Source organism: Bufo bufo, chromosome 5 (genome assembly GCF_905171765.1).
Source record: "Bufo bufo chromosome 5, aBufBuf1.1, whole genome shotgun sequence".
Taxonomy (NCBI): Eukaryota; Metazoa; Chordata; class Amphibia; order Anura; family Bufonidae; genus Bufo; species Bufo bufo.
The window spans coordinates 445120285-445144124 of NC_053393.1; the positions used below are offsets into that span (position 1 = coordinate 445120285).

The 23840-nt window shown below is 44.2% G+C and overlaps 1 protein-coding gene across 3 annotated transcripts in view; it reads right to left on the reverse strand.

The window, feature by feature from the left end:
- Positions 1-563: 563 nt before the first annotated feature.
- SNX10 (sorting nexin 10) overlaps positions 564-23840 on the reverse strand; it is a 53675-nt gene continuing 30398 nt past the window's right edge. For 2 of the 3 annotated variants that reach the window (XM_040433606.1, XM_040433607.1), the window contains exons 3-7: positions 21622-21702; positions 19049-19132; positions 18687-18787; positions 17673-17771; positions 564-768 (exon numbers count right to left, since the gene is read on the reverse strand). In XM_040433606.1, coding sequence (XP_040289540.1) covers positions 633-768; positions 17673-17771; positions 18687-18787; positions 19049-19132; positions 21622-21702 — 501 coding nt within the window. In that variant the 3' untranslated portion in view covers positions 564-632. The remainder of the gene's footprint in view (positions 769-17672; positions 17772-18686; positions 18788-19048; positions 19133-21621; positions 21703-23840) is intronic. The other variant, XM_040433608.1, reaches the window with a different exon arrangement.

Consider the following 23840-nt stretch of genomic DNA (forward strand, 5'->3'; position numbering starts at 1 on the left):
TCTCTATGTTCTTCCGCAGGTTTGCAACCATGTAGAAAACGACTATCATGTTTTGACCCCCAACGTTGAAGATGAACTGTTGAAGGAAAACAGTAAATAAAAAACAAATATGAAACAAAAGGGAGAAAAAAAAAAATATATAAATCCAGAGGTCCGAGGTAGCTATGCTATAAAAAGGGGGATGGGAGGAGGAAATTTGGTTTTCACAACACACTCAAAGGCTGAGTAGCAGAGGAGAACTTTAATTATCTCCCTTCAAAAAGAGAGACAGGAAATTTGGACTTTTAATTAGCCATTTGGAGTGTGGTTGGATTTTTTTTTTTCTACCAGATAATTTAAACGCGAATAATTCAAGTCTGACTAAAGAAATTCACATAATCAGAATGCAGATAATTGAATTTCTACTGCATCCATTAATTTCAGTGTGGCGGTGTGCGAGGACTCTTATGAGAAGAGCTGTCACAGCTCAATAAAACTCTAGTCACATATATTTTTTCATTATCAGAAACACCCACAACAGAAATAGACGGGTCTACACACAAGACATGACAGTACCCTCTCACGGAAGTACGTGACAAACTTGTTTGTTCTTCCTCCTCTGCAGGAACCGCCGGATCGACGGTGGCAAACATTCATGAACTGGCTTCGGAAACTGTGTACTTGGTCTGTCCAGAGGCGCAGGCTTCAATTTCTTCCAGAGAGAGTGAGTTTGCAACGGACAAGGAGAGGCGACTGTACCGAGAGGCAACACTGGGCACCTGCATGACCCTGAAAAAACAACAGTGGAAGTCATACGGGGCAAGGGGGCACTTTCTGCCGGGTGGTACTATAATGACTCAAAGCCTGCAGGAAATGAACAAGGCACAGGATACGGGCTTCTTAAGACAGTAATTAGTTCACAAGTATTAAAATAACCAATACGAAGAGGTAAGTAGATTCACACTACAGCGAAAATAATTAGCGCCATGTCTAGAAATCACTAATAAAAAGTTTTTTCCCAATTTGGCCTTTAGTCTAGTTATCATTTCTAACTCTTCATACAGCTACACAGTTCAAGAAGTCATCACCCCCCACAAATTAACACTTTTTCTGCCATGCATTGCAGTTGTTTTTTGTATTTTTTTTTTATTGATCACTCTATAGGTTCACAATTATCCGAATATGAACTAAGTCTTCATGACGAGGACAGAAAGGCCCTACTAGAGTATACAAGTAATATACATAATGGTATCAGCAACTCATGATATTCCACAGTTAACCCAGAGGGCTTATTAGCTGTATATATAACTGGTGGTGGCTGGGTACTTGAAGCCCACGCCATTGTTTAGATATGGCACAGGTTTAAAAGGAATGTTTCATCAGAAAATTATTCTTTGTTCAAATCACGTTTTTATGTTAAACACATTTAAGAATTTTTTATGATATTTTACATTTTTCCATGTCAATATCTATATTTAAACAAAAAATAAATAAAATTGTCCTGCCGTTTTAACACTGGGCACTAGGCCTAATGGGCACCACTTTTTGGTCTGTATAGATCCCTTTACTGCAGTTATCTCCTTATCATTACAGGCAGGATAAGAATGACAGGTAAGACAGGATCCACCATTCACAATAGGTGATTGTCAGAGCTCATCCTTTCTTTCCTTGTACAATGACCTCTGCACAGGTCACTGAGAGAATGCCTAGAAAACTGTCCCATAGAAGTCAATGGGGTCCCTCCTGTCCAATGTGTCTATGGACCATGGGGGCTGCCGTAAAGCAATTTGCTTAATGCTTTCTAAAAGCGGTTAAACTGCTCAGCTCACGTTCTGGAAATAGAATAAACAAATCTGTAATCCGAAAATAAAAACCGAGTTGAAACAACAAGGAGGAGATCGTTTCACTTACTGGTTTTAACTGGCAGAAAAAAAAAAATGTTTAGCGCCACATTCCCTTTAAGCTGTATATTGGGTGCCTTAACAGTCACCCAAGTTCTCCGGGGACCCCGGAGAAAAGGCAGAAGTGTTCTTCCTCCGCTTCTCTCTTTGCTCTCAGGTGCACAGCGCTCCATGTCAATGATCGCTGGGATTAGGGCTGCAGGAGTACTCGATTAAATAGAGTAATTCACCACCAAAAAATTCCTCAATGCAAATTTTTTGCATTGAGGATTCGTTGTGTCACATGACCACGGAGCGGGAGTGAAGCACTTGCTATTATTACTCCCGCTCCGTGGTCTCCCGCAATGCGCTCGGAATACTCCCCTTTCCAGCAGGGGGCCTCCGTACACTCCACAGCATGTCCATGGTCCCGCACTGCACTGACCTGGTGACGTACTCATGCCGTGACCCGACACGCTGTGTGACGTCAGGCCAAGAGCAGCCCGGAACGATGGAGTGTCGGGTGGCGCCCCTGCTGGAAACGTAAGTTGGTGACACCGAGGGATGGGGGTCACGGCCTAAGGCCGGGCGCCCAGAGTGCACAGCCGTCATAGCAACCAATGACGCTGTGCACTCCGGTGGTGTCAGGAGGAGGGCAGGCTGGGCTTTCACGGACGTGTGTCTGCGTCTTAACTTAAGTGTGGCCAGCCTTAGAGAGAGATGGCACAAGGGGGGAGCAGAGACAATGGCACACAGGGGGAGAGCAGAGACAAATGGCACAAGGGGGAGAGCAGAGACAAATGGCACAAGGGGAGAGCAGAGACAAATGGCACTTGGGGAGAGCAAGACCATGGCACCATGGGGAGAGCAGAGACCATGGCACAAGGGGAGAGCAGAGACCATGGCACAAGGGGAGAGCAGAGACCATGGCACAAAGGGCGAGCAGAGCTAAATGGCACTGGGGGGGAACTGATGCACTTGGGCTGATCAAACAGGGGGGAACAAAGGGGTTGGGGGACTGATGGCAGGGGGTCTGAGTTTTATAAAGGAAAACAGTCTATTAATTAATTTTTTCTTATTAGAGTACTCTATTAATCGTAAAAAAATAATAATAATAAAAAAAAAAAGGTAGAATACTCGATTGCTAAAATAATCGTTAGCTGCAGACCTAAGGGTACTTTCATACTAGCGTGTTTTTTTTTTTTTCCGGCACAGAGTTCCGTCATAGGGGCTCAATACCGGAAAAGAACTGATTAGTTTTATCCCCATGCATTCTGAATGGAGAGCAATCCGTTCAGGATGCATCAGGATGTCTTCAGTTCAGTTACTGAACAACCTGCGGATTATCTCCGTCCAAAATTCCAGATCAGTTGCCGAATCCGGCATTAATTTACATTGAAATGTATTAGTGCCAGATCCGGCATTAAAAATACCGCAATGCCGGATCCGTCCTTTCGGTCTGCGCATGCATGTAAAAATGTGAAAATAAATCTTTAGAACGGATCAGTTTCTCCGGATGACATCCGGACAGATGGATCCGTCTTGCAATACATTTGTAAGGACGGATCCGCATCCGAATCAGTCTACATATGCTGTCCGTTTGCATGCAGATTGCCGGATCCGGCAGGCAGTTGCGGCGACAGAACTGCTTACCGGATCACTCTGCCGCAAGTGTGAAAGTACCCTAAACTGGGATGCCGGTAGCAGATGGCTGCCTGCTGAGACTAAAGAGACCGAGCACAGCCCACAGTGACTGTCACTCACTACAACAGGGCAGATGTCTCCTGTTGTGGCATTGCCACTGACTATTCCATACACAGTATTCATTGACATCACAAGTGTGACATCAATCAAGGCAGAAGGATGTGCTAAAAACCCAGGGCACCATGACTACTCCCTCTCCAGCTCAGCCCAGACGACTACTGGAAGCAGCTCGCCGTGGTATTAAAACCTTTTTCTCTCTCCTAGTGAAGCCAACAATGTCAACGGGAGGCTCTCTATAGGGTATTTACAAGCAGCATAGCAGCCAGTTTAATGACAAAAACTCTGCTGACCGGTTCCTTTTAAAGTGCACCTACTATTCCATTCCTTTCATCAGTAATGTTACCATTTTTTGGTACTAATGGCATTTAGCTTCTATTAACATGAATACAAAATGCATTCAGATGAAAGCTCAGGCACTGGAAGTAGCCTTCAGCAATTTTGAGAAAAATACAAGCCATGCTCCCCAATACATTAAAGGTGTCCCAACATATAGCGCTAGTGCTTTTATGCAGATAGTAACGAAACACCAAGAACGCTCACGGGCCGGGATGTTTTGAAGTCGCGAGTTTCCCAGTGCATCAGTTAACCCTCTAGAAGGCAACACACCAGACTCTGCACCCATAGCAGGCCTGGAATTACATAATATGAGGCCTCTAAATCAGGCCAACAAGCGCTAAACCACAGCAAATAATACCGCAATAGAGATTAAATGGGGACAGATTATTATGTAGGAATGCGCAGTCACCTAACATGTCCTGGTGCATGGCTGAATGATCTACTCCATACACTCAGGAGGGTCATTTCCGGAAACAGATGTATATCTGGTGCAGATTTTGTCGCACACCATGTTGCGGAAGGATCAGCTTACACACAGGTCTTAAAAAAAAAAAAAAAAAAGGGGGGGGGGGGGGGGATAGCATGGGCCTCTATATAACTTCAGCAATCCACCGCCAGCATAGGGGCTTATTAAGACTATTGTCTAATAAATGTACCCTAATAATGTAGATCTACAGAACCAAACGTTGTATCCATCATATAGAAGAGGACAAAGCAGCAACCCATCAAATTCCACCTTTTATTTTCCAGATGAGCTCTAAAAATTAAAAAGAGGGAATCTAATTAGTGATACGGGCAACTAAGCCAGTTTTCCTTCATACCGCTTTGATAAATCTCCCCCAAGTGTTTTATCCAATATAGGGCAAAGGGAACCATGAAGCTTTGTTACAGGATACAGTCCAACAGAGGAGCACAAAGCCTACCAGAAAAGTTATGAAAAGCACCAAACTTAAAATGCAGTCTCGAAAGTACAGGTTTCATTACATAACAACGTCAGGGGCTCTCCCATCAGAACAGCCTTGATACAATAAAGCATCCAAGACATAGATGTTCTGATCATATGATGAATTGGGAGCAAAGAGAAAGTTGCCCCATGTGTACAAGAGCCAAGGGAAAAACTGAGATACATGAAGAGCTTGACCTGGTTAATAAGTTCCATGTATCCTGGATTTCATTCTTCAGCATCACCTGCCGCTATATGGTGTCACTGCAGAGCCGGTCAATACACCACATGAACAAATGACTATAAATGATTCTTGCCGTGTAATGGTTCTCTTAAGACATCAAGGGTGATATTTATCATGTAAATTTATACAGGAGCAAATTATCGGAGCTGTAGAGGCTTCTGGTGAATAATACTTCTGTCATCGCAACTACACTGTAATCTATATATCTACTTCAGATAAATAGTGTGCCCCATAATAACAAGCAGTCACTTTAAAAACAAGTATGGGCAAAGCCTGGTCTAAATCATTCTAACAGCCATGTGCGCCAATAAATCGGAGGCAGGACAGCAAGAATTTGGAGCCTGGAGAGTCGGGAATGAGAGGGAGATCATTTACCAGTCACCAATAGCAATCCCCAAGACTCACATATACACCGACAACTGCATGTGGCAAGCTGGAAGCAGAAATGACCATTCATGATGGGAGCGTACCATGGTAAGAGACCACATGTACAAACTGAAATATCCCCTGTAATCCATCCATGTCAGGTCAACAATCCATGATTTCTCCTCCTGGGTCAAGTTTTAATCATTCTATTCAGCAAGTTTCTTAGTTGCTTCCAACTTCTAGAGGTAGGTGGTAATCAATATGGGCACAGGGCCCTCGCCCAGCTTTCCCAGACTCCTTAATAGCAAATCTGCAGGGATACACGCTCCACTCCGCTATCACCGCATAACCATTAGTGTCCAGAAATTCGACAATCCATGTAGAGGCCATAGTGGTTGACAACTACTACAGTGTTTTGGTTATTTTTTGTTTTGTTTTTTAAGAAAACTTCAAAAGCAATAACTAGGATCAAATACTGTTCGAATAGGACTCAATAAGACTTTACACGAACCTCTTTGGGAACCTCAAGTATACTTAAAGGGGTATTTTTATCTGAAACATTCATGGCATATCCACAGGATAGGCTATATATGTCTGATAGATGCACTGCCACCTCTGGAGACCCAACACCCACACAAATTATTCAACTGACCCAAATGAGATCTGAGGGCTCGGCAGACTTCAACCATTATGACCGACTAGGACTTAGATTTTCCAAAGCTTTCTATTTAAAAGGGGTTGACTAGGATTAGAAAAAAATAAAAAAAAAAAGGGCCCATTACAATAACTGGCACTAAAAGAGTGTTCTTATGTTGTCTGTCTGACAGCATGGGTTACCAGTGCTACTCCATGAAGAGGCAGAAAGCGAGCGAGCGAGGCAGAGAGCGAGCGAGCGAGGCAGAGAGCGAGCGAGCGAGGCAGAAAGCGAGCGAGCGAGGCAGAAAGCGAGCGAGCGAGGCAGAAAGCGAGCGAGCGAGCGAGGCAGAAAGCGAGCGAGCGAGCGAGGCAGAAAGCGAGCGAGCGAGAGAGGCAGAAAGCGAGCGAGCGAGAGAGGCAGAAAGCGAGCGAGCGAGGAGAGGCAGAAAGCGAGCGAGCGAGAGAGGCAGAAAGCGAGCGAGCGAGAGAGGCAGAAAGCGAGCGAGCGAGAGAGGCAGAAAGCGAGCGAGCGAGAGAGGCAGAAAGCGAGCGAGCGAGGCAGAAAGCGAGCGAGCGAGGCAGAAAGCGAGCGAGCGAGAGAGGCAGAAAGCGAGCGAGCGAGAGAGGCAGAAAGCGAGCGAGCGAGAGAGGCAGAAAGCGAGCGAGCGAGAGAGGCAGAAAGCGAGCGAGCGAGAGAGGCAGAAAGCGAGCGAGCGAGAGAGGCAGAAAGCGAGCGAGCGAGAGAGGCAGAAAGCGAGCGAGCGAGGCAGAAAGCGAGCGAGCGAGGCAGAAAGCGAGCGAGCGAGGCAGAAAGCGAGCGAGAGAGGCAGAAAGCGAGCGAGCCTATTAGGGACTGACTTCATTCAGCAGCATCCATTTTATGGATGCATTATGGTAAACAAACACAAAAGGTACAACGTGAAAAGAGTAATATGTATACAACATACAATTAACCCCACTCACATCTAGCGCATACTACTGAGCATACCTGACCTACACATTCCAGGAAACTACTCCCGCAACTACACAGAATGGAAACCGCACTAAAATGTCAAAATCAAGTACTGCTTAGTGTAAAGAAACATGTACTTATAAGAATGAATCTGAAATCTATATAATGGCAGTAAAATATTAGGCAGAGCTTCAGGATCGTCCAGGGCATTTACACATTAGACTAATTATATCCTGCCAGACAGCACGGACTGGAAATTATTACTCTTTCCAGGGAGGAGGCCATTGACAATTGCCAGGAAGAATCTATTCACTACTCGTCTGGCAAATGCAGACTACTGCACATTCGAACAAGACCTCTCAGTTTAGGCACCGTGAGGAAATATATAATATGGGAGGAGTTTTAATTTTTTGTAATCCTTTACTGATGAAGTGACATTTTTTTGTACAACAGTCCGGTCACCTGGGGACCTGTTTGTGAGAGAAAGTCCTAATCATGACTTCACCAGCTCTCCACCTCAAGTGAGGTCAATGATTCTTAGTGAATTTGTCCTATGTTGTCCCAGCTGAGGGCTTGGGCTTAAAAGGAGTCTGTCACCTCCAGGATCAGTTTCAAAGTAGGCATACACCAGTCCTCTAAGGGATCATGCACATGACCCTTGTTTTGTGGTACGCAAAACACGGAAACCGGCTGAATGCATTCTGCGGAATCGAACGCCCAGCCCCTAATAGAACAGTCCTACCTATCCTTGCCCATAAAGCATCATGGCTTGCTATGACGCCGTGCGCTCCTGCAATGCCAGTCCAGTATCTCACGGACCGTGTTCCAGGGACATCTGCATGAGGTTTAATGTGGACAATAATAGGACGTTCTATTTTTTTGTGGAGCGGACACGGAATGCACACGGGGTCTTTCTGTTTTTATGCGGCCTTATTGAAGTGAATGGTTCTGCATAGAGGCAGCAAACAAAAAATAAAAATAAAATATGTTCATGTGCATGAGCCCTAACCCTGAGAAATGCTTCATTTTATTTTTATGCAAATACGATTTTGGGGCCGCTCAGTCTGGTGCACCATTGCCGTACTAGTAGTGATGTGCCTCCCCATCTTGTCTGATACAGTCCCTGAGATTTCACAGAAGTAGCCATGATGCAGGGGAAGCAAGGTGCACCAAACAGTAAGAGGATGAAATCAGTGGTGCAGACTGGAAGATGCAGAAGGACCATGACAGCAAAAGGAATGAGGAAGGACAGGCATAAGACCCCAATTTTAATAAAAAGAGACGCTATCGGTCAAGGCACAATGCCATGATAAGTGTACAGAGAAGGGATGACATAGAGTGCACACTGGTAATAGCATTGCGCACAAGAGCTTCATAACCCTAATTCCACTGCCAGAGAACCTCTACAATCCTCTTTTAAGTATGATAATTGGAGTAAAGTAGACAACATGACCGCTGCTTTCTCCTAAAGACAGGGCCACACCTGTGCAGTGGAGCTGAGGTACCAAGAAAGCAGCCATGTCCTTCTAAGGCCTCATGTACACCACCGGATCAGTTTTTACAGTCTACAAAAACACTGAAACTGACCGCAAGCATCCCGCAGGTCCCACAGTGTATTACAAATACCTATTGTTCTATTTATTTATTTTTTTTGCGGGGGCGTGGAATAGACATATGGACACAGACTGCACATGGTACATGGTGTGCTGTCCACACCTTTTGTGGCCCCATTGAAATGAATGGGTCGCATCCAATCCGCCATTAGAAATAGTCCAAAGTCTACATTATGGCCATGCCAGCACATGCTGAATACCGAAAACCTTACTGTAAAAGTAACTGCAGCTGAGCTCGGATCAGTCTTTTTTTTTTTCATCTTTACACTCGCCCTCATTTCTCCACTGTTTACCTGAGAATGTGAACATAAAGGCTCATTCACACGACCGCATGCCTTCCGTATTTTGCGGAATGGAACATCCTTCTCCATGATTGAAATGCCTATTCTTGTCCCAAAATATGGGCAAGAATAGGACATGTTCTATCTTTTTTGTGGGGCCACAGAATGGATATATACGGCTGCGCAGAGCACATCGTGTGCTGCCCACAGCTTTTGCGGCCTTATTGAAATGAATGGGTCCGCATCCAGTAACATAGTTTATAAGGCTGAAAAAAAAAGACATCTGTCCTCCAGTTCAGCCTGGTTATCCTGCAGGTTGATCCAGAAGAAGGCAAAAAATAAATAAATAAAACCCTGTGAGGGTAGAAGCCAATTTCCCCCACTTTAGGCCTCTTTCACACTTGCGTTGTCCGGATCAGTCGTGTACTCCATTTGCCGGAAGTGCCCCGCCGGATTCATAACACCACAAGTGAACTGAAAGCATTGAAGACGGATCAGTCTTCAAAATGCCTTCAGTGTTACTATGGCAGCCAGGACGCTATTAAAGTCCTGGTTGCCATAGTAGTAGTGGGGAGCGGGAATGCAGTATACTTACAGTCCGTGCGGCTCCCGGGGCGCTCCAGAATGACGTCAGAGCACCCCATGCGCATGGATGACGTCATCCATGCGCGTGGGGCGCCCTGACGTCACTCTGAAGCGCCCCGGGAGCCGCACGGACGGTAAGTATACTGCTCCTCCGCTCCCCACTACACTTTACCATGGCAAACAGGACTTTAGCGTCCTTGCAGCCATGGTAACCATTCAGAAAAAGCTAAACGTCGGATCCGGTAATGCGCCGAAACGACATTTAGTTTAAGGCCGGATCCGGATTAATGCCTTTCAATGGGCATTAATTCCGGATCCGGCCTTGCGGCAAGTGTTCAGGATTTTTGGCCAGAGCAAAAAGCGCAGCATGCTGCTGTATTTTATCCGGCCAAAAAACGTTCCGGTCCTGAACTGAAGACATCCTGATGCATCCTGAACGGATTTCTCTCCATTCAGAATGCATTGGGATAATCCTAAACAGGATTTTTCCGGCATAGAGCCCCGACGACGGAACTCTATGCCGGAAAAGAACAACGCAAGTGTGAAAGAGCCCTTAGGGGATACAAATTCCTTTCAGACTCCAATCAGGCCAATCAGAAAAAACTCCCTGGATCCAAAAAATTGCGGAACAGATGCGGACATAAATATACGGTCGTGTAAATGGTCCCGATGGTGAGGAATCCAGGACTTGCCCCTTCTATGCAACGCACGGCCAGTTTTTTGGGCGCAGAGCGGGGCAATGGGACGGGGGGGGGGGGGGAGTATAATAGATAAGAATTACTGATTTCAAAGCCCAGCCCTCTATAGACTATTCATCTTTATGGTCGTTTAGAGGGTGCTCTGAGATGACAGATTGCCTTTAAGGGGCATTCTTCATCAGTACTATGGGGCAGAGCTGCGCCTAGGCCATGTGACCGGTGAATAGCTGCAATGAAGACCGTGGCATTGCTGCGAGCGCCGATGCTTTCTCAAACAGCTGATTGGTGGGGGTCCCTGTTGTCGGAACCCCTGATCAGATACTGAGGACCTAACCCGAGGTTAGGTCAGTTAAAATATATCAGAAAACCCCTTTAGCATGAAAAGATAAAAAGCCGACTTGGAGAATGAACATACACGTTGCTATTCAGAGCCTCAGTTTATCCCAGGCAGTCCTTTCACAGCATTACAAATTGGAGAATAATAGGTGATGTGATTCTAGATCTCTAGGGGGAACAAAACTATATGTGCATTTATTCTCCTTGTAACAGACATGCATACAACACTCTGCAGCATTATCAGCAACCTCGTCTAAAACACATTGTCCAAGGAGCTTAGATGATGTCATCTCTGAGAAAAGACTAGACGTGAGCACAAAGTCAGACAGCCTCTAAATAAACGTGCAGAGTGAACAGGCAGTGTTTGCTGCCCTCTACTGGGCATAAATGTGTATTGACTTGTGCTTCAAACACACCCAGATTTATACTCTTGATATAGACCCCCTGGGGCACTTGATAGAGGGAACACATAAAAAAGTGCCAAAAAATAAATAAAATATATTTTGGAAGCTGCTGAAGCTTCTCGTTTACTTGGAGTATTATAAAGGATTTGTAACATGGCTAAATGTGAAGCGCTTTTTCTAGCAAGTCAATGGGAGGGCGCAAAATATGGAGCACATTTTGCATGTTTCTGCAGTCAAAATGCAAAACTGAAGATGTCCAATAAAAAAGTTTACACCTGAATTTCAGAGGATAACTTCTCTTGCATACAGTAAATAGGATAAACTATATTTACATCTTTCAAGTGCATCTATTTAAGTGCACATACTGAATTATACCAGAATTGAACCAGAAGGGACCAAAGGTTATTACAGACATAGTTAATGCAAACAATGTTTCAATCTTTCATCTTACTCTTCCACTTTTCTTAAACCTCCTGAATTACCCCAACATCTGTTCACCCAGCAAGGAACTATTCATCTCTCCCTCCCATCTTACCTTCTCATCTGACAGCTTGCACAAACCTGTTTGGCAACGTAAAACACTTCCTTCCCAAACACACACACACACACACACACACACACACACACACACACACACAGATACCTCATGCCCTCTCTTATTCTCACCTACTAACACTTTCTCTGCTTCTCCTCATTACTGGTGAAATCTCTCCAAATCCACCCCCCCCCCCTTAAACCTAATAACCATTCCTCTGACCCCCGCTCCTTTGTTTCCTCTTGCAAGAGCATTATGTAATGCACGCTCTGTCCTGTAACAAACTGTCCTACATTCATGTTCTTTTCATCTCTCGAAAACTTTCCTTTCTGGGTCTCACAGAATCATGGCTGACACCTCCTCCCTGCTGCACTCTCATATAGTGGATTTTATTTCACTCACTTACCCTGCCCTGGCTGCAAACATGTTGGAGGAGTTGGTCTTCTATCCGACCCCTGCTCCTACAGCCCAACTCCACTGCCAACTCCATTATGCTCACTTCATTTAAAGTACACTCTGTTCGCATCTACTCTCCCTCCAACCTCCAAGTAGCTGTCATTTACCACCCCCCAGGCCCAGCCACCATCTTTCTTGACCACTTTAACTCCTGGCTATTACACTTTCTTGCTGCCGACATCCCCACTATCATCATGGTGACTTCAACATCCCTATTGACACCTGCCACGCAGCCACCTCTAAGCTCCTATCACTCTCTTCCTCCGTTCGGCCTCTCACAGTGGGCTTCCGCTCCCACCCACAGAGATGGTCACATTCGGGATCTTATCGTTAACCGCCTCTGCGCCCTATCTAACCTTTCTAATGCACCGCTTCCCCTATCCGACCACAACCTACTCACCTTCTCTTCATTGGTTCTCTTCGGCTGCTCCACCGGTCCACACACTAGCTTATAGATGACCCTAGGCCTCAAAGCTACTTGATCAACATGTCCATTCGAACGGGTCCCTCACCTCTCGCCTCCTGCTCCCTCTTTGACCGGGCTACAATCTGGGCTTCCGACCCTACCACTCGACAGACTGTCCTTACCAGAGTCTCCAATGACCGGTCCTCTGCCTTGACATCTGGTGGAACCACTCCCTTCTGTTGCAAACTCTCATCTCTTGGCATCACTGACCTTGCCCTCTCCTGGATCACATCATACCTCACAGACCAGACGTTTAGCGTCTCCCACTCTCACGCCACCTCCTCATCTCATTCCCTCTCTGTTGGTGTCCAACAAGGCTCTGTTCAAGGACCCCTGCTCTTCGTCTATCTACACTTTCGGTCTGGACAGCTCATAGAGTCCCATGGCTTTCAGTATCACTTTTATGCTGACAACACACAAATCTACCTCTCTGGTTCAGACATCACCACCTTATTATCCAGAATCCCACAATGCCTATTTTCCATATCATCCTTCTCCTCTCGCTTTCTAAAATGTAACATGGATAAAACAGAATTCATCATCTTTTTCCCCCATCTTGCTCAACCGCCCCAACAGACCTATAACGATCAATGGCTGCACACACTCCCAGGTTAACCAAGTCCGCTGCCTTTGAGTGACCTTGGATTCTGCCCACTCCTTCCGACCGCACATCCAAGCCCTTTCCATGACCTGCCGCCTCCAACTCAAACATCTCCCGCATCGACGCTTTCCTCAACTTTGAATCTGCGAAAATGCTTGTACATACCCTCATCATCTCCCGCCTAGACTACTGCAACATTCTCCTCTGTGGCCTTCCATCTAGCACTCTCGCACCCTTCCAACCTATCCTCATCTCTGCTGCCCGACTAATCCACCTCTCACCCTGTTTACTCCTCTGCCAATCCTTCACTGGCTCCCCATTGTCCAGCGAATTCAGTTCAAAATACTAACAATTACATACAAGGCCGCCACAACAACCTGTCCTCTCCCTACATCTCTGAGCTACTTTCCCGATACATCCCCACACGCTATCTCCGATCCTCACAAGACCTCCTGCTCTCCTCTTATCACCTCTTCCTACAATCGCCCGCCAAGATTTCTCCCGTGCATCCCCCACACTCTGGAACTCGCTACCCAACATATCAGACTCTCACCTACAGTGGAATCCTTCAAAAGAAACCTAAAAGACACCTCCCCTCTTCAGACAAGCCTACAACCAGTGACCCTGCTGCTCTATACCACCATGGCCAGCTTCACCCTCACCTACTGTGTCCTTCTCCCATTCCATGTAGATTGTAAGCCCTCAAGGGGGCAGGGGCCCTCTCTCCTTCTGTACCTCGTCTTGTTATGCTTAGTGCAATTGTCTGTATTATGCATGTGCACCCCTTTTCATACGTACAGCGCCATGGGAATGAATGGCGCTTTAATAATAAATAATAATTTCCATTCATAACATAAAAAGGCTCAGCGCTGGTTGTGCCCTTGCCGATTCTTTTAGCGCCAGCAGACAAAATCTAAAATATAGGTGAAGGTAAATTTATTGGTCTCAAATACAATGTCTTTCAATGCCCTTTCATAAAGTCCAATGCTACATGTCACCTAACTTTCATCCTTACCTAATACATACATTGTCACTATATTCTGGCCTATGAGTTGCTCTGCTTGTTATTCCCTATTATAGTCTTTTTTTCTTCTTTCCTTTTTGCCACAAATGCAAAAGAACAGATCTCCCAAATGTGATGTGCAAAGAAATAGTCAGTGCCTCTGCATAGAAGTAGATTGTGGGCCTTTTCCTGTCTCCTTAAATACTCTTGTTTGCTTACAAATACGATTTTTATAGTTTTCCATGACCATCTGATAATCTGGCACATACCAGGTCTGAAATTAAAGGAATTTTACTACATACAGCTGCAGAAATTCTAAATGAAAGCAGAGTATAAATACTATAACAAACTACTAAATTCAATACACCTATTAATGAAAATCATCACCCATCACACGGCCTCGTGGACTAAAGGGTGTATTACACACGGAGATTTAACAGACGACTGTCGGGAATGAAGTGTGCCTTCCCGGCAATCTTCTGCTCACTAGCAGAGGACAATGCTGCTATTACATGCAGCAGTCTCCTCCTCAGTATAGGGAGGAGCAATCGTTATACCATCGGCTCTTCCTGTACTAAATCATTGTTCACTAGCTGCAGATTAAGACATCACAATCTGATTTTAATTGGCCCGATGAACGAGCAAACACTCGTCCATTGGGCAACCTGCAAGCGAGCAATACTACGAACGCTCATTTGCGATCATCACCCTCTCTGAATAGGTGTCCTTGCTGCCCATTGTAACCAGAGTTCGGCTTTAATTCCCATTAATAGGATTCCATTGTAATAGCAGAAGGTAAGACTGAATTTTATCAGACAGTCAGCCTGATGGAGTTCAAGCTCCCTAATGGGAATAAAAATAAAACGGTCAAGGATTATTATAAAAAAAATATCCAGAATCCCGAAATAATAAAATGTTTACGAAACCTTATGTAACCCCATGGTACCAAGGAAGATGTCAACTCATCCTGTGAAACAAGCCCTCACAGTTACATTGATGGGGAAGAAAAAAAAAAAGAATTTATAAAAAGTTTTATAAAATGTCCCTAATGCCATGAGTAAAACTTTTTCTAATATAATTTAAGGCATTTTGTATTTTTCATACACTCATACACGTCCGCTTTTAGCTTAGCAAAGCAGGCACAGGCAGGAGCCCGCTCCGCTCAGCTAATTCTGGCATAGCACATGGGTACCCATGTGCTATGCCAGGAGTTAGTAAACCTCCAGGGGGCATGGGCAGGAGCAGCAATACGCGCTCCTGCACGTACTCACTATGCTGTGGCCCCATTCATAAAAGTATCCGTACACCACTGAGCAGTCAGCGGTGTACAGAAATGTCAGTTTTAAGCGCACAGGGAATGGTGCGCTTTAGGAGGGGGGGGGGGGGGCTGGAGTTCATGAAAAATACAATATGTCTTATAGTATATTAGAAAAAGTTTTACTATGGCATTAGGAACAAAAGTTTAGTTACTCTTTAAAGGGTTTCTGTCATCATAAATAACGTTATGTAGGTGACTGACATTAGTGATGGGCTAGTGTCAGCAGTACATAAGTGTGCTTTATAACTCCCTGCCTGCCGCCGTTCTCTTAAAATAAACAGTTTTAAAAAATGCTAATGAGCCTCTAGGTGCTATGAGGGCGTTGCTTCAGCACCTAGAGGCTCGGTCTACTCACCCTTTGGCATGCCCAGGTCCAGTTGATCGTGTGCATGTAGCCTTATACTGATGACTAGTGTTGAGCGAACTTCTGTTTTAAGTTCGGCGTCTAAAGTTCGGTTTCCGGTTAGCGGAGAATCCCGATATGGATTCCGAATTCCGTTGTGGTCCGTGGTAGCAGAATCAATAATGGCCAATTATTGATTCTGCTACCACGGACCACAACGGAATTCGGAATCCATATCGGGATTCTCCGCTAACCGGAAACCGAACTTTAGACGCCGAACTTAAAACAGAAGTTCGCTCAACACTACTGATGACCTATCCCAGGATAGGTCCTCAGCATCTCAATGGTGGCAGTCTGACAACAGGGACCCCTGCCAATCAGCTGTTTGAGGAGGCCGCTGAGCCCCAGTGAGCACAGCTGTGCTTGGTATAGCGCTCAGACCATTCACTTAAGTGGTCCTAGGCCACGTGATGATGAATGTGCCTTCACTGATCTAGGATAAGTTGTGAGCAGAGGGGGTGTCAGTCCGGAGTTGGACCTCCACCAATCAGATAAATCCCTTACAAAAAAAAAAAGCTGATTGATAATAGTTTTGTGGGAAAATATCCGGTGTATGTTGTATTATTTTGCTGCTTATTCTGGGCTTTGGAGTCAAGTAGCGATCCTATCCGTGACTGACAGCCTTCCCTCTGTGGACTGTGTATACAGGGATAGCTGTCAATCACGATAGGACCGCCTCCTAGACATCAACACCCAGAATGAGCAGAAATGTAAATGAATGAAATACAAAATATGCTGAATCTTTTCCCGAAATCTATACATCAGTCTGCTCATCAACTCAACTTTCAACTTTATAAAATCTGCCTGCAGATTACACTGCATTTTCAGTGTAAATAGAAGCAGCACTGCAATACCATCCACGGCCACTACCAGTGTATGGAGCTGTGTTGCCCCGATGCCTGTTCTGGATATGGATGACCTATCCTAAAGACAGGTTATCAATAATAAAGTACGGGAAAAAACTGCACTAATCCCAACTGAGGAAAGTGCAAAAAAACTGAGGAAAGTGCAAAAACTTTAGAGCTCGTTCCCTCTGCGGGATCTCTTTTGGGCAAGAAATGGGACCGCGGGGAAAGCTGACCCATGTATGCGGCTCCCATTCCATTCTTTGGGTTTCAACACATCAAAAGTCTTATAAGCAGTTTAGATTGCAAGGATAATAACCTGAATACTGTTGCTTTTAGATAAAACCAGGTTCACACTGATTTTGGGCCTATTACAAAATTAGTGTTTGAACAAGCGCCAGATCCACCAAGGTTATTCCATCGGTCACAAACCTGTTTATACAGTACAAAGGGAGTGGACAGCTATGGACTCGAGCCTTAAAGTAGTATTCTAACCTAAAATATTAATCACCAATCTAATGTTAGATACAATAGCTAGAACAGTGGTCCTCTGTAGGGTCTATGGCCAGTCTGCCCAGTCCCTGAGCCAAAAAATGCACGCTTGCCCTTGTCACTTACAAGCGACTACGTATTTCTACAAGCAGTAACTGTCAAATGATTTTTCATCTCTAGCAATAAACGTTTGTGTATAGCCCGCATCTTATACGCGTCACTTAATATCCTTGTACTTTGTATCCGGAGGGATGCGGCTTACATAGTAGAAACCCGATCAATAGGACTGCACTGAAAAGAGAACCTGCTTATCTACATATATCTTTCTTTTACATGGGTTTGAAACAAGGACATCGGGTTAAACAAAGGACAGAAAGCACAAGACAAGAAACTGCAGCCCACCTACTATACAGACAGAGGATCCACAGTGAACAATGAGAGAGGAGGGGAGAACAAAGAAAAGCATGACGGCAGCCACTAGATGGCTCTGTTACACAGGACTTGAATTTTCGGTGATCACTTCCCTCAGTACTCACTTATTCAAGAATTCCTGCAAGCCGCGGACGCGCTGCTCCACATTATGTGCATTGCTAATGTTAAAGAAAGGGATTTTGGGTGGCAGTTCTGGTAGTGCACTGGTTAAAAAAATAAAATAAGGGAAAAAAAGAAAACAGTTATTTTTTCCTTATAATACAAAATGAATATGATTAGTTATCAAAACCAGGAAAATATTTATATAGAATGCACCATACCCAAAGGCTTCTATTGTGCAGACCTACGCCAAACCGTGTCTTTTCAAGTTACCAAAAGTGTAGGCTACTATTACTGATGAGTAGATAATATATTTAGAAAAAAATGTAAAATGGATCCAGGGAAGAAGAAAATAAATAAATAAATAAAAGTTAATGGGTTTTACAGGAATTAAATATTGATGACCTATCCTCAGGTGATACTTCTTAGAACAGAGATTAGAGGATGCTCCGATCACAGAGGTCCATGGATTCTGCAAATGCACTCCGCCCGACGGTTGAAGACCTAGTGACCCAACTAGAGACTATAGGACACATCTGCAGTCGGCCCTAGACAAAAGGACCACTGGGCTTCATGTTTAGTAGGCCCGCTGATGGGCAAGCCTTTGTCATGGGTACAGACTAGAGCACAATTTATTCACATACAGGAGTACACTAACACACGTTTAAAATATGTTGATTAAAAAAATAAAAATAAATTATATATATATATATATATATATATATATATATATATATATATATATATATATATATATATATCTATCATATAACATAAAAAAAAAAACAAAAAAAAAAAAACACACACACACACACACACACACACACTTTATGCTGATACATTACATAAAACTTCAAATCCTACAACCCCCCATAAATTACAGTCATTTTACATGCATCTGTTCAAAAATGAATAAAAATAAAATATGCAAAATATTTCAGACCTAGTCATTTAAGGGTTAAGGATTAAAACAAATTCATAAATACAATATATACAGCACACAAGACGCAGTCGCTTACGTTAGGATGGCATTGCTCTGAAATTTTTGGCGCAGCCACACAAACTCTCTAAATCTTCTTCGCACCCGGGAGGTTTTCAAAGTGAAGCACATACTGTTTGTCTGCAGAGAGATTTTAAGTTCTATAAATGGGTGTGTGTGTAATATATATATATATATATCTATCTATCCATCATCTTTCACTAAATGAATACAGTTAAAACCAAGACCCATTCCACAAACAGATCAAAAGAGCTGAATAAAGTACATATTTACTGCAACTTCTTAGCGCATGTATTTGTGTTAAAAATCTTTATCCCAATGCTCACATGTACCACATGAATGTTACAATACAGAAGCCAAGAAGAGTCCAGACAGACTTACATGGATGCAGATTTCATAATCCAGGTAGGAGTGCCAGTCTTCTTTCTGTATTTTAGGGTCTCGCACCCAAACGCTGATGGTCTCCTGTAAGAGCATAATGTAAGATCACAGCACTGCACGACGTAAACCTCACGAGGAGCAGCTCAAAAATGCCAAGTTACAAGAGGAAGTAGACTTCTAGGACTACACCGCACAAGAGGGGGGAAAAAAACCCTCACTGCTGAAATCACCAGACTACACGCGACTTGGAAATTCTGCCTTAAGCTTGGAAAGTCTTCACATGCGGACATGTGTCTTTCCAAGATTGCTTCAGGACTGACCCTATGAACGATGAGCTTTCAGGGAGGAATCTGCGAACACTGGAGAACTGTTTCGGAGAGAGCAGGACTGAGGGCTCATTCACACGGCAGTATTTCACGTTCCGTATTTTGATTCTGTATATGGAAACCATTCACTTCAATGTGTCCGCAAAAGATGCGGGACAGCACTCCGTGTGCTGTCCGCATCAGTTGTTCCGTTCCGTGACCCCGCAAAAATTATGAGACATGTCCTTTTCTTGTCCGTTTTGCGGACAAGAATAGGCATCTCTATAATGGGCCTCCTGTTCCGCCCCGCAAATTGCGGAAGGCACACGGGCGGCATCCGTTTTTTGCGGGTCGCTAATAAAACGCCACGTTCGTGTGCATGAGCCCTTAGTCTACGTTCACACTGCAGCTTATTGCAGACCCATGCTCAGTAAAAACTCAACCAACAGTTTACCATTGATTTCAATGGGAAAATGCGACCATGTGCATATGGTCACATTTTCTTATGCAGCAATTTTCAACTATGCTTGATAAGTCGCAAGTATCCTCTTCAAGCATATTTTAGCTTTGTTCCCTATTGGAGTCAATGGGGAAAAACTAAAATGGCTAGCGTTACTGATCGGCCAATGGTTTTGCTCACACAAATGTGCACCCAGCCAGCAAAACCTTAGGCCACCTGCAGACAAGTGCGGGTGAACGCACATAAGATCCGCACGTAATTCCGTGCGTTTCTGCACCATATCCACACCAAAATCCAATGGGAGTCAGGCTACATGCACAATACAGTAAAAAACAGCCAGGACGTTTATAATAGCAGTTTTTCTGAAAAGAATCAGAGGGAGTTTGGCCGTTATTTTTGTGGTGTGAGTCTTAGCAGTTTTTTTTTTTTTTTTCTATTGTTGGCAATCTGAAAAAAGCGCCCGGCACTGGGATGCATTTTCAAATTAGCTGCTGAAAAAAACTATGGCACCATAACTGCAAGTTGCGTACATGGCAGTTTTTTTTTTTAAGTCAATGGGAAGTTGTTCATGGAGCTTTAAATGTGAATTACGCACCAAAAAAAAGTCCAGTTTCCCCAGCCGCAAATTTGAACCATGTGAAGAAAGACTGCTGTGTTGTGGCCGCTCTTCAATTTAGTACCGTGCAGGCCATACATATTGATGATCTATCCCTAGGAATAGGTCATGAATAACTGATCGGCAGGGGTCAGACACCCACACCGCTCAGCGCTCCATGTGAGCGCCGTTTCCTCTTCATTACAGTACCCTGTGGTGTAATGTATGTAAGCGAGTGACTACCTGTACTTACACTGCAGAGCCAAAATTTTCAACACGACGGGCAGTGTAATGAACAGGAGCGCCGCCTCCTCTTCAGACAGCTGATCGGCAGAGGTGTCAGGTGTAGGACCCCCACCGATCAGATATTGATGACCCATCCTGAGGTCTGGTCATCCATACGTATGGCCTGCACAACCACTTTAATTAAGCTAATGAAGACCACACTGCTTAGTCATTCAGCATGGCTAAACTGCCTGCACACGAGTTCAGGAATGCAAATTTTTGTACGGATTTATGTGCATTTCTGAAGCATATCCGCACCAAAATCTGCAATTTCTAACATCAGTTTTTGGTGTAGATTAGATGCGGTTTCGCCGCAGATCTCACCCTTTATTGGAAGAGGGTGAAATCCGCAGCTTAAACCGCAAACATAATTGACAAATTCTGCAGGGCAGGTCAATTTCCGCTGATACTGTATTATGCTGCCGCGTGTGGTAAAAACACACATATTCCTGTGGCCCTCAGGGCCACGCTGCACCCACGACATCGCCTGGCCATTAACAAGGCAGATCAACTAAACAGTGTGGTCCTATTTTGTTTAATTTGGGTCTGCTGAGACCTGTACGGCAGAGCGGTACGCAACCTCAGCGCGGCAGTGGTGGTCATCTGTGACAGCAAGCATCAGTGTCCCAAATATATGGTCATTGAATAGCTCTTCATTTGTTGACTCATTTCAGTAGATAGGACGGAGACCGGACTTTATGAGGACTGCCCTGCTTTCTAAGGTAACCATGTCTGCTTCTATATCACTCAAGTGATCTCCAGTTCAGCTCCGTACTTAGGCACGTCATTGCTCTTCAACTCAACAAAAGGTAATTTATAGTAGTGTATAAAAGGTAATCATTAATAGTGTCCCGCATGAAATGTGCCACCGCTGCATCTTGTCCCTCCACTTTTTCTAGGAAAAGTAAATTTGTCCTGATTCAGAGACCATATAGCAAGTTCCTGACAAAGGAGTCACGTGCAAGGTACACAGTCCGAAAGTAGACTGTATGTCAATCTCTTGTAGAATCTGTAGGAAAGAAAAAAAAAAACATGGGTGGCACTGGCACATCTACATGCCATGCAATGAGGCACTTTGGGACTATGCATTTTGATACACTAACTCCATCAAGGGAGCTCTTGAGTGGGTACCTACTGTAATTTTGGTGTACCACCACATGGCAACCAGCAATGCTCAACACAGCACCTGAAGGCGGTGAGACCCAGAAGTGCAACACCCTGCTATAAGACTAAGCCCCCGTGGCACAGCATCACATCATCTGCCACCGTGCAATGTGAACAGATCTCAAAAGCTCGCCTTTCCATATGGTCTCAGAAACCAGACTGAGACCATAAAGCTAATCCTTACGAAGTGTCCTGCTAATTTAACCCCTTCAGGACAGAAGGCGCACACAGCAGACACTAATGTCCTTGATTAGCGATAACCCCGATCACAGGCATTTAACATCTTAGAAGCTAGGGTCAATTGTCTTCCCTGAAAGCACTGCGCTAACGGGGCTCAAACAGCTCCCCCTGTGTGGATATCGGGGAAGCAGTTTGTTCCATGGGGTAGCCTCAATCCCCTTGAAGGATCCGAGGCTACCACAGCAATAGTACCTTTGGAACCCTACCTGTGGAACACAGGAACATAGTGTGACGCCTATAAGCTGCAGTGGTAATTCATGGCAGTCTATGGACAAACAATCTAATGACCACATGTTCAAGTCCCTGAGGGGACTTAAAATATGCATAAAAAAAGTAAATAAAAATAAGTTTTTAAAAATAAAATATATAAAAATTCAAAATCGCTCACTTTTTCCATAATAAAAAAAATCAAAACTAAAAAAAATTAAGATCATTTACCCACTGCATCGCAAAACGCCCATACTATTAAAATATAAACGTGATCACGTCTGCCTGGCCTTGACCATCAGAGTGTAGAGGGTGCAGCAGTTGAACAGAGAGTAGAGCCTCTAGGTGTAACGGCAATGCTCATTTGCATACAGTACAGACCAAAAGTTTGGACACACCTTCTCATTCAAAGAGTTTTCTTTATTTTCATGACTATGAAGGCATCAAAACTATGAATTAACACATGTGGAATTATATACATAACAAACAAGTGTGAAACAACTGAAATATGTCATATTCTAGGTTCTTCAAAGTAGCCACCTTTGCTTTGATTACTGCTTTGCACACTCTTGGCATTCTCTTAATGAGCTTCAAGAGGTAGTCCCCTGAAATGGTCTTTCAACAGTCTTGAAGGAGTTCCCAGAGATGCTTAGCACTTGTTGGCCCTTTTGCCTTCACTCTGCGGTCCAGCTCACCCCAAACCATCTCGATTGGGTTCAGGTCCGATGACTGTGGAGGCCAGGTCATCTGGCGCAGCACCCCATCACTCTCCTTCATGGTCAAATAGCCCTTACTTTCAAAGTTTTCCAAATTTTTCGGCTGACTGACCTTCATTTCTTAAAGCAATGATGGCCACTCGTTTTTCTTTACTTAGCTGCTTTTTTCTTGCCATAATACAAATTCTAACAGTCTATTCAGTAGGACTATCAGCTGTGTATCCACCTGACTTCTCCTCAACGCAACTGATGGTCCCAACCCCATTTATAAGGCAAGAAATCCCACTTATTAAACCTGACAGGGCACACCTGTGAATTGAAAACCATTTCAGGGGACTACCTCTTGAAGCTCATCAAGAGAATGCCAAGAGTGTTCAAAGTAGTAATCAAAGCAAAAGGTGGCTACTTTGAAGAACCTAGAATATGACATATTTTCAGTTGTTTCACACTTGTTTGTTATGAATATAATTCCACATGTGTTAATTCATAGTTTTGATGCCTTTCAGTGTGAATCTACAATTTTCATAGTCATGAAAATAAAGAAAACTCTTTGAATGAGAAGGTGTGTCCAAACTTTTGGTCTGTACTGTATATAAAAACATAAATTTATCCAGCAATGTGGGCACATATGAACATAGGACCAACTCCAATGCCTTTAGCTGCCAAGCGCACATGCAACAGGTCAGCCAGTTTCATAGGAACAAATCTGCTGACAGATGCCATTTAGGCAAGTGACCCAGCTCTTTGCTGAGGGATTCCATTACCAATTTATGATGCCTCCAGATAGATAAAAGCAGTGAATATGCCTGTTTTTTTTTTT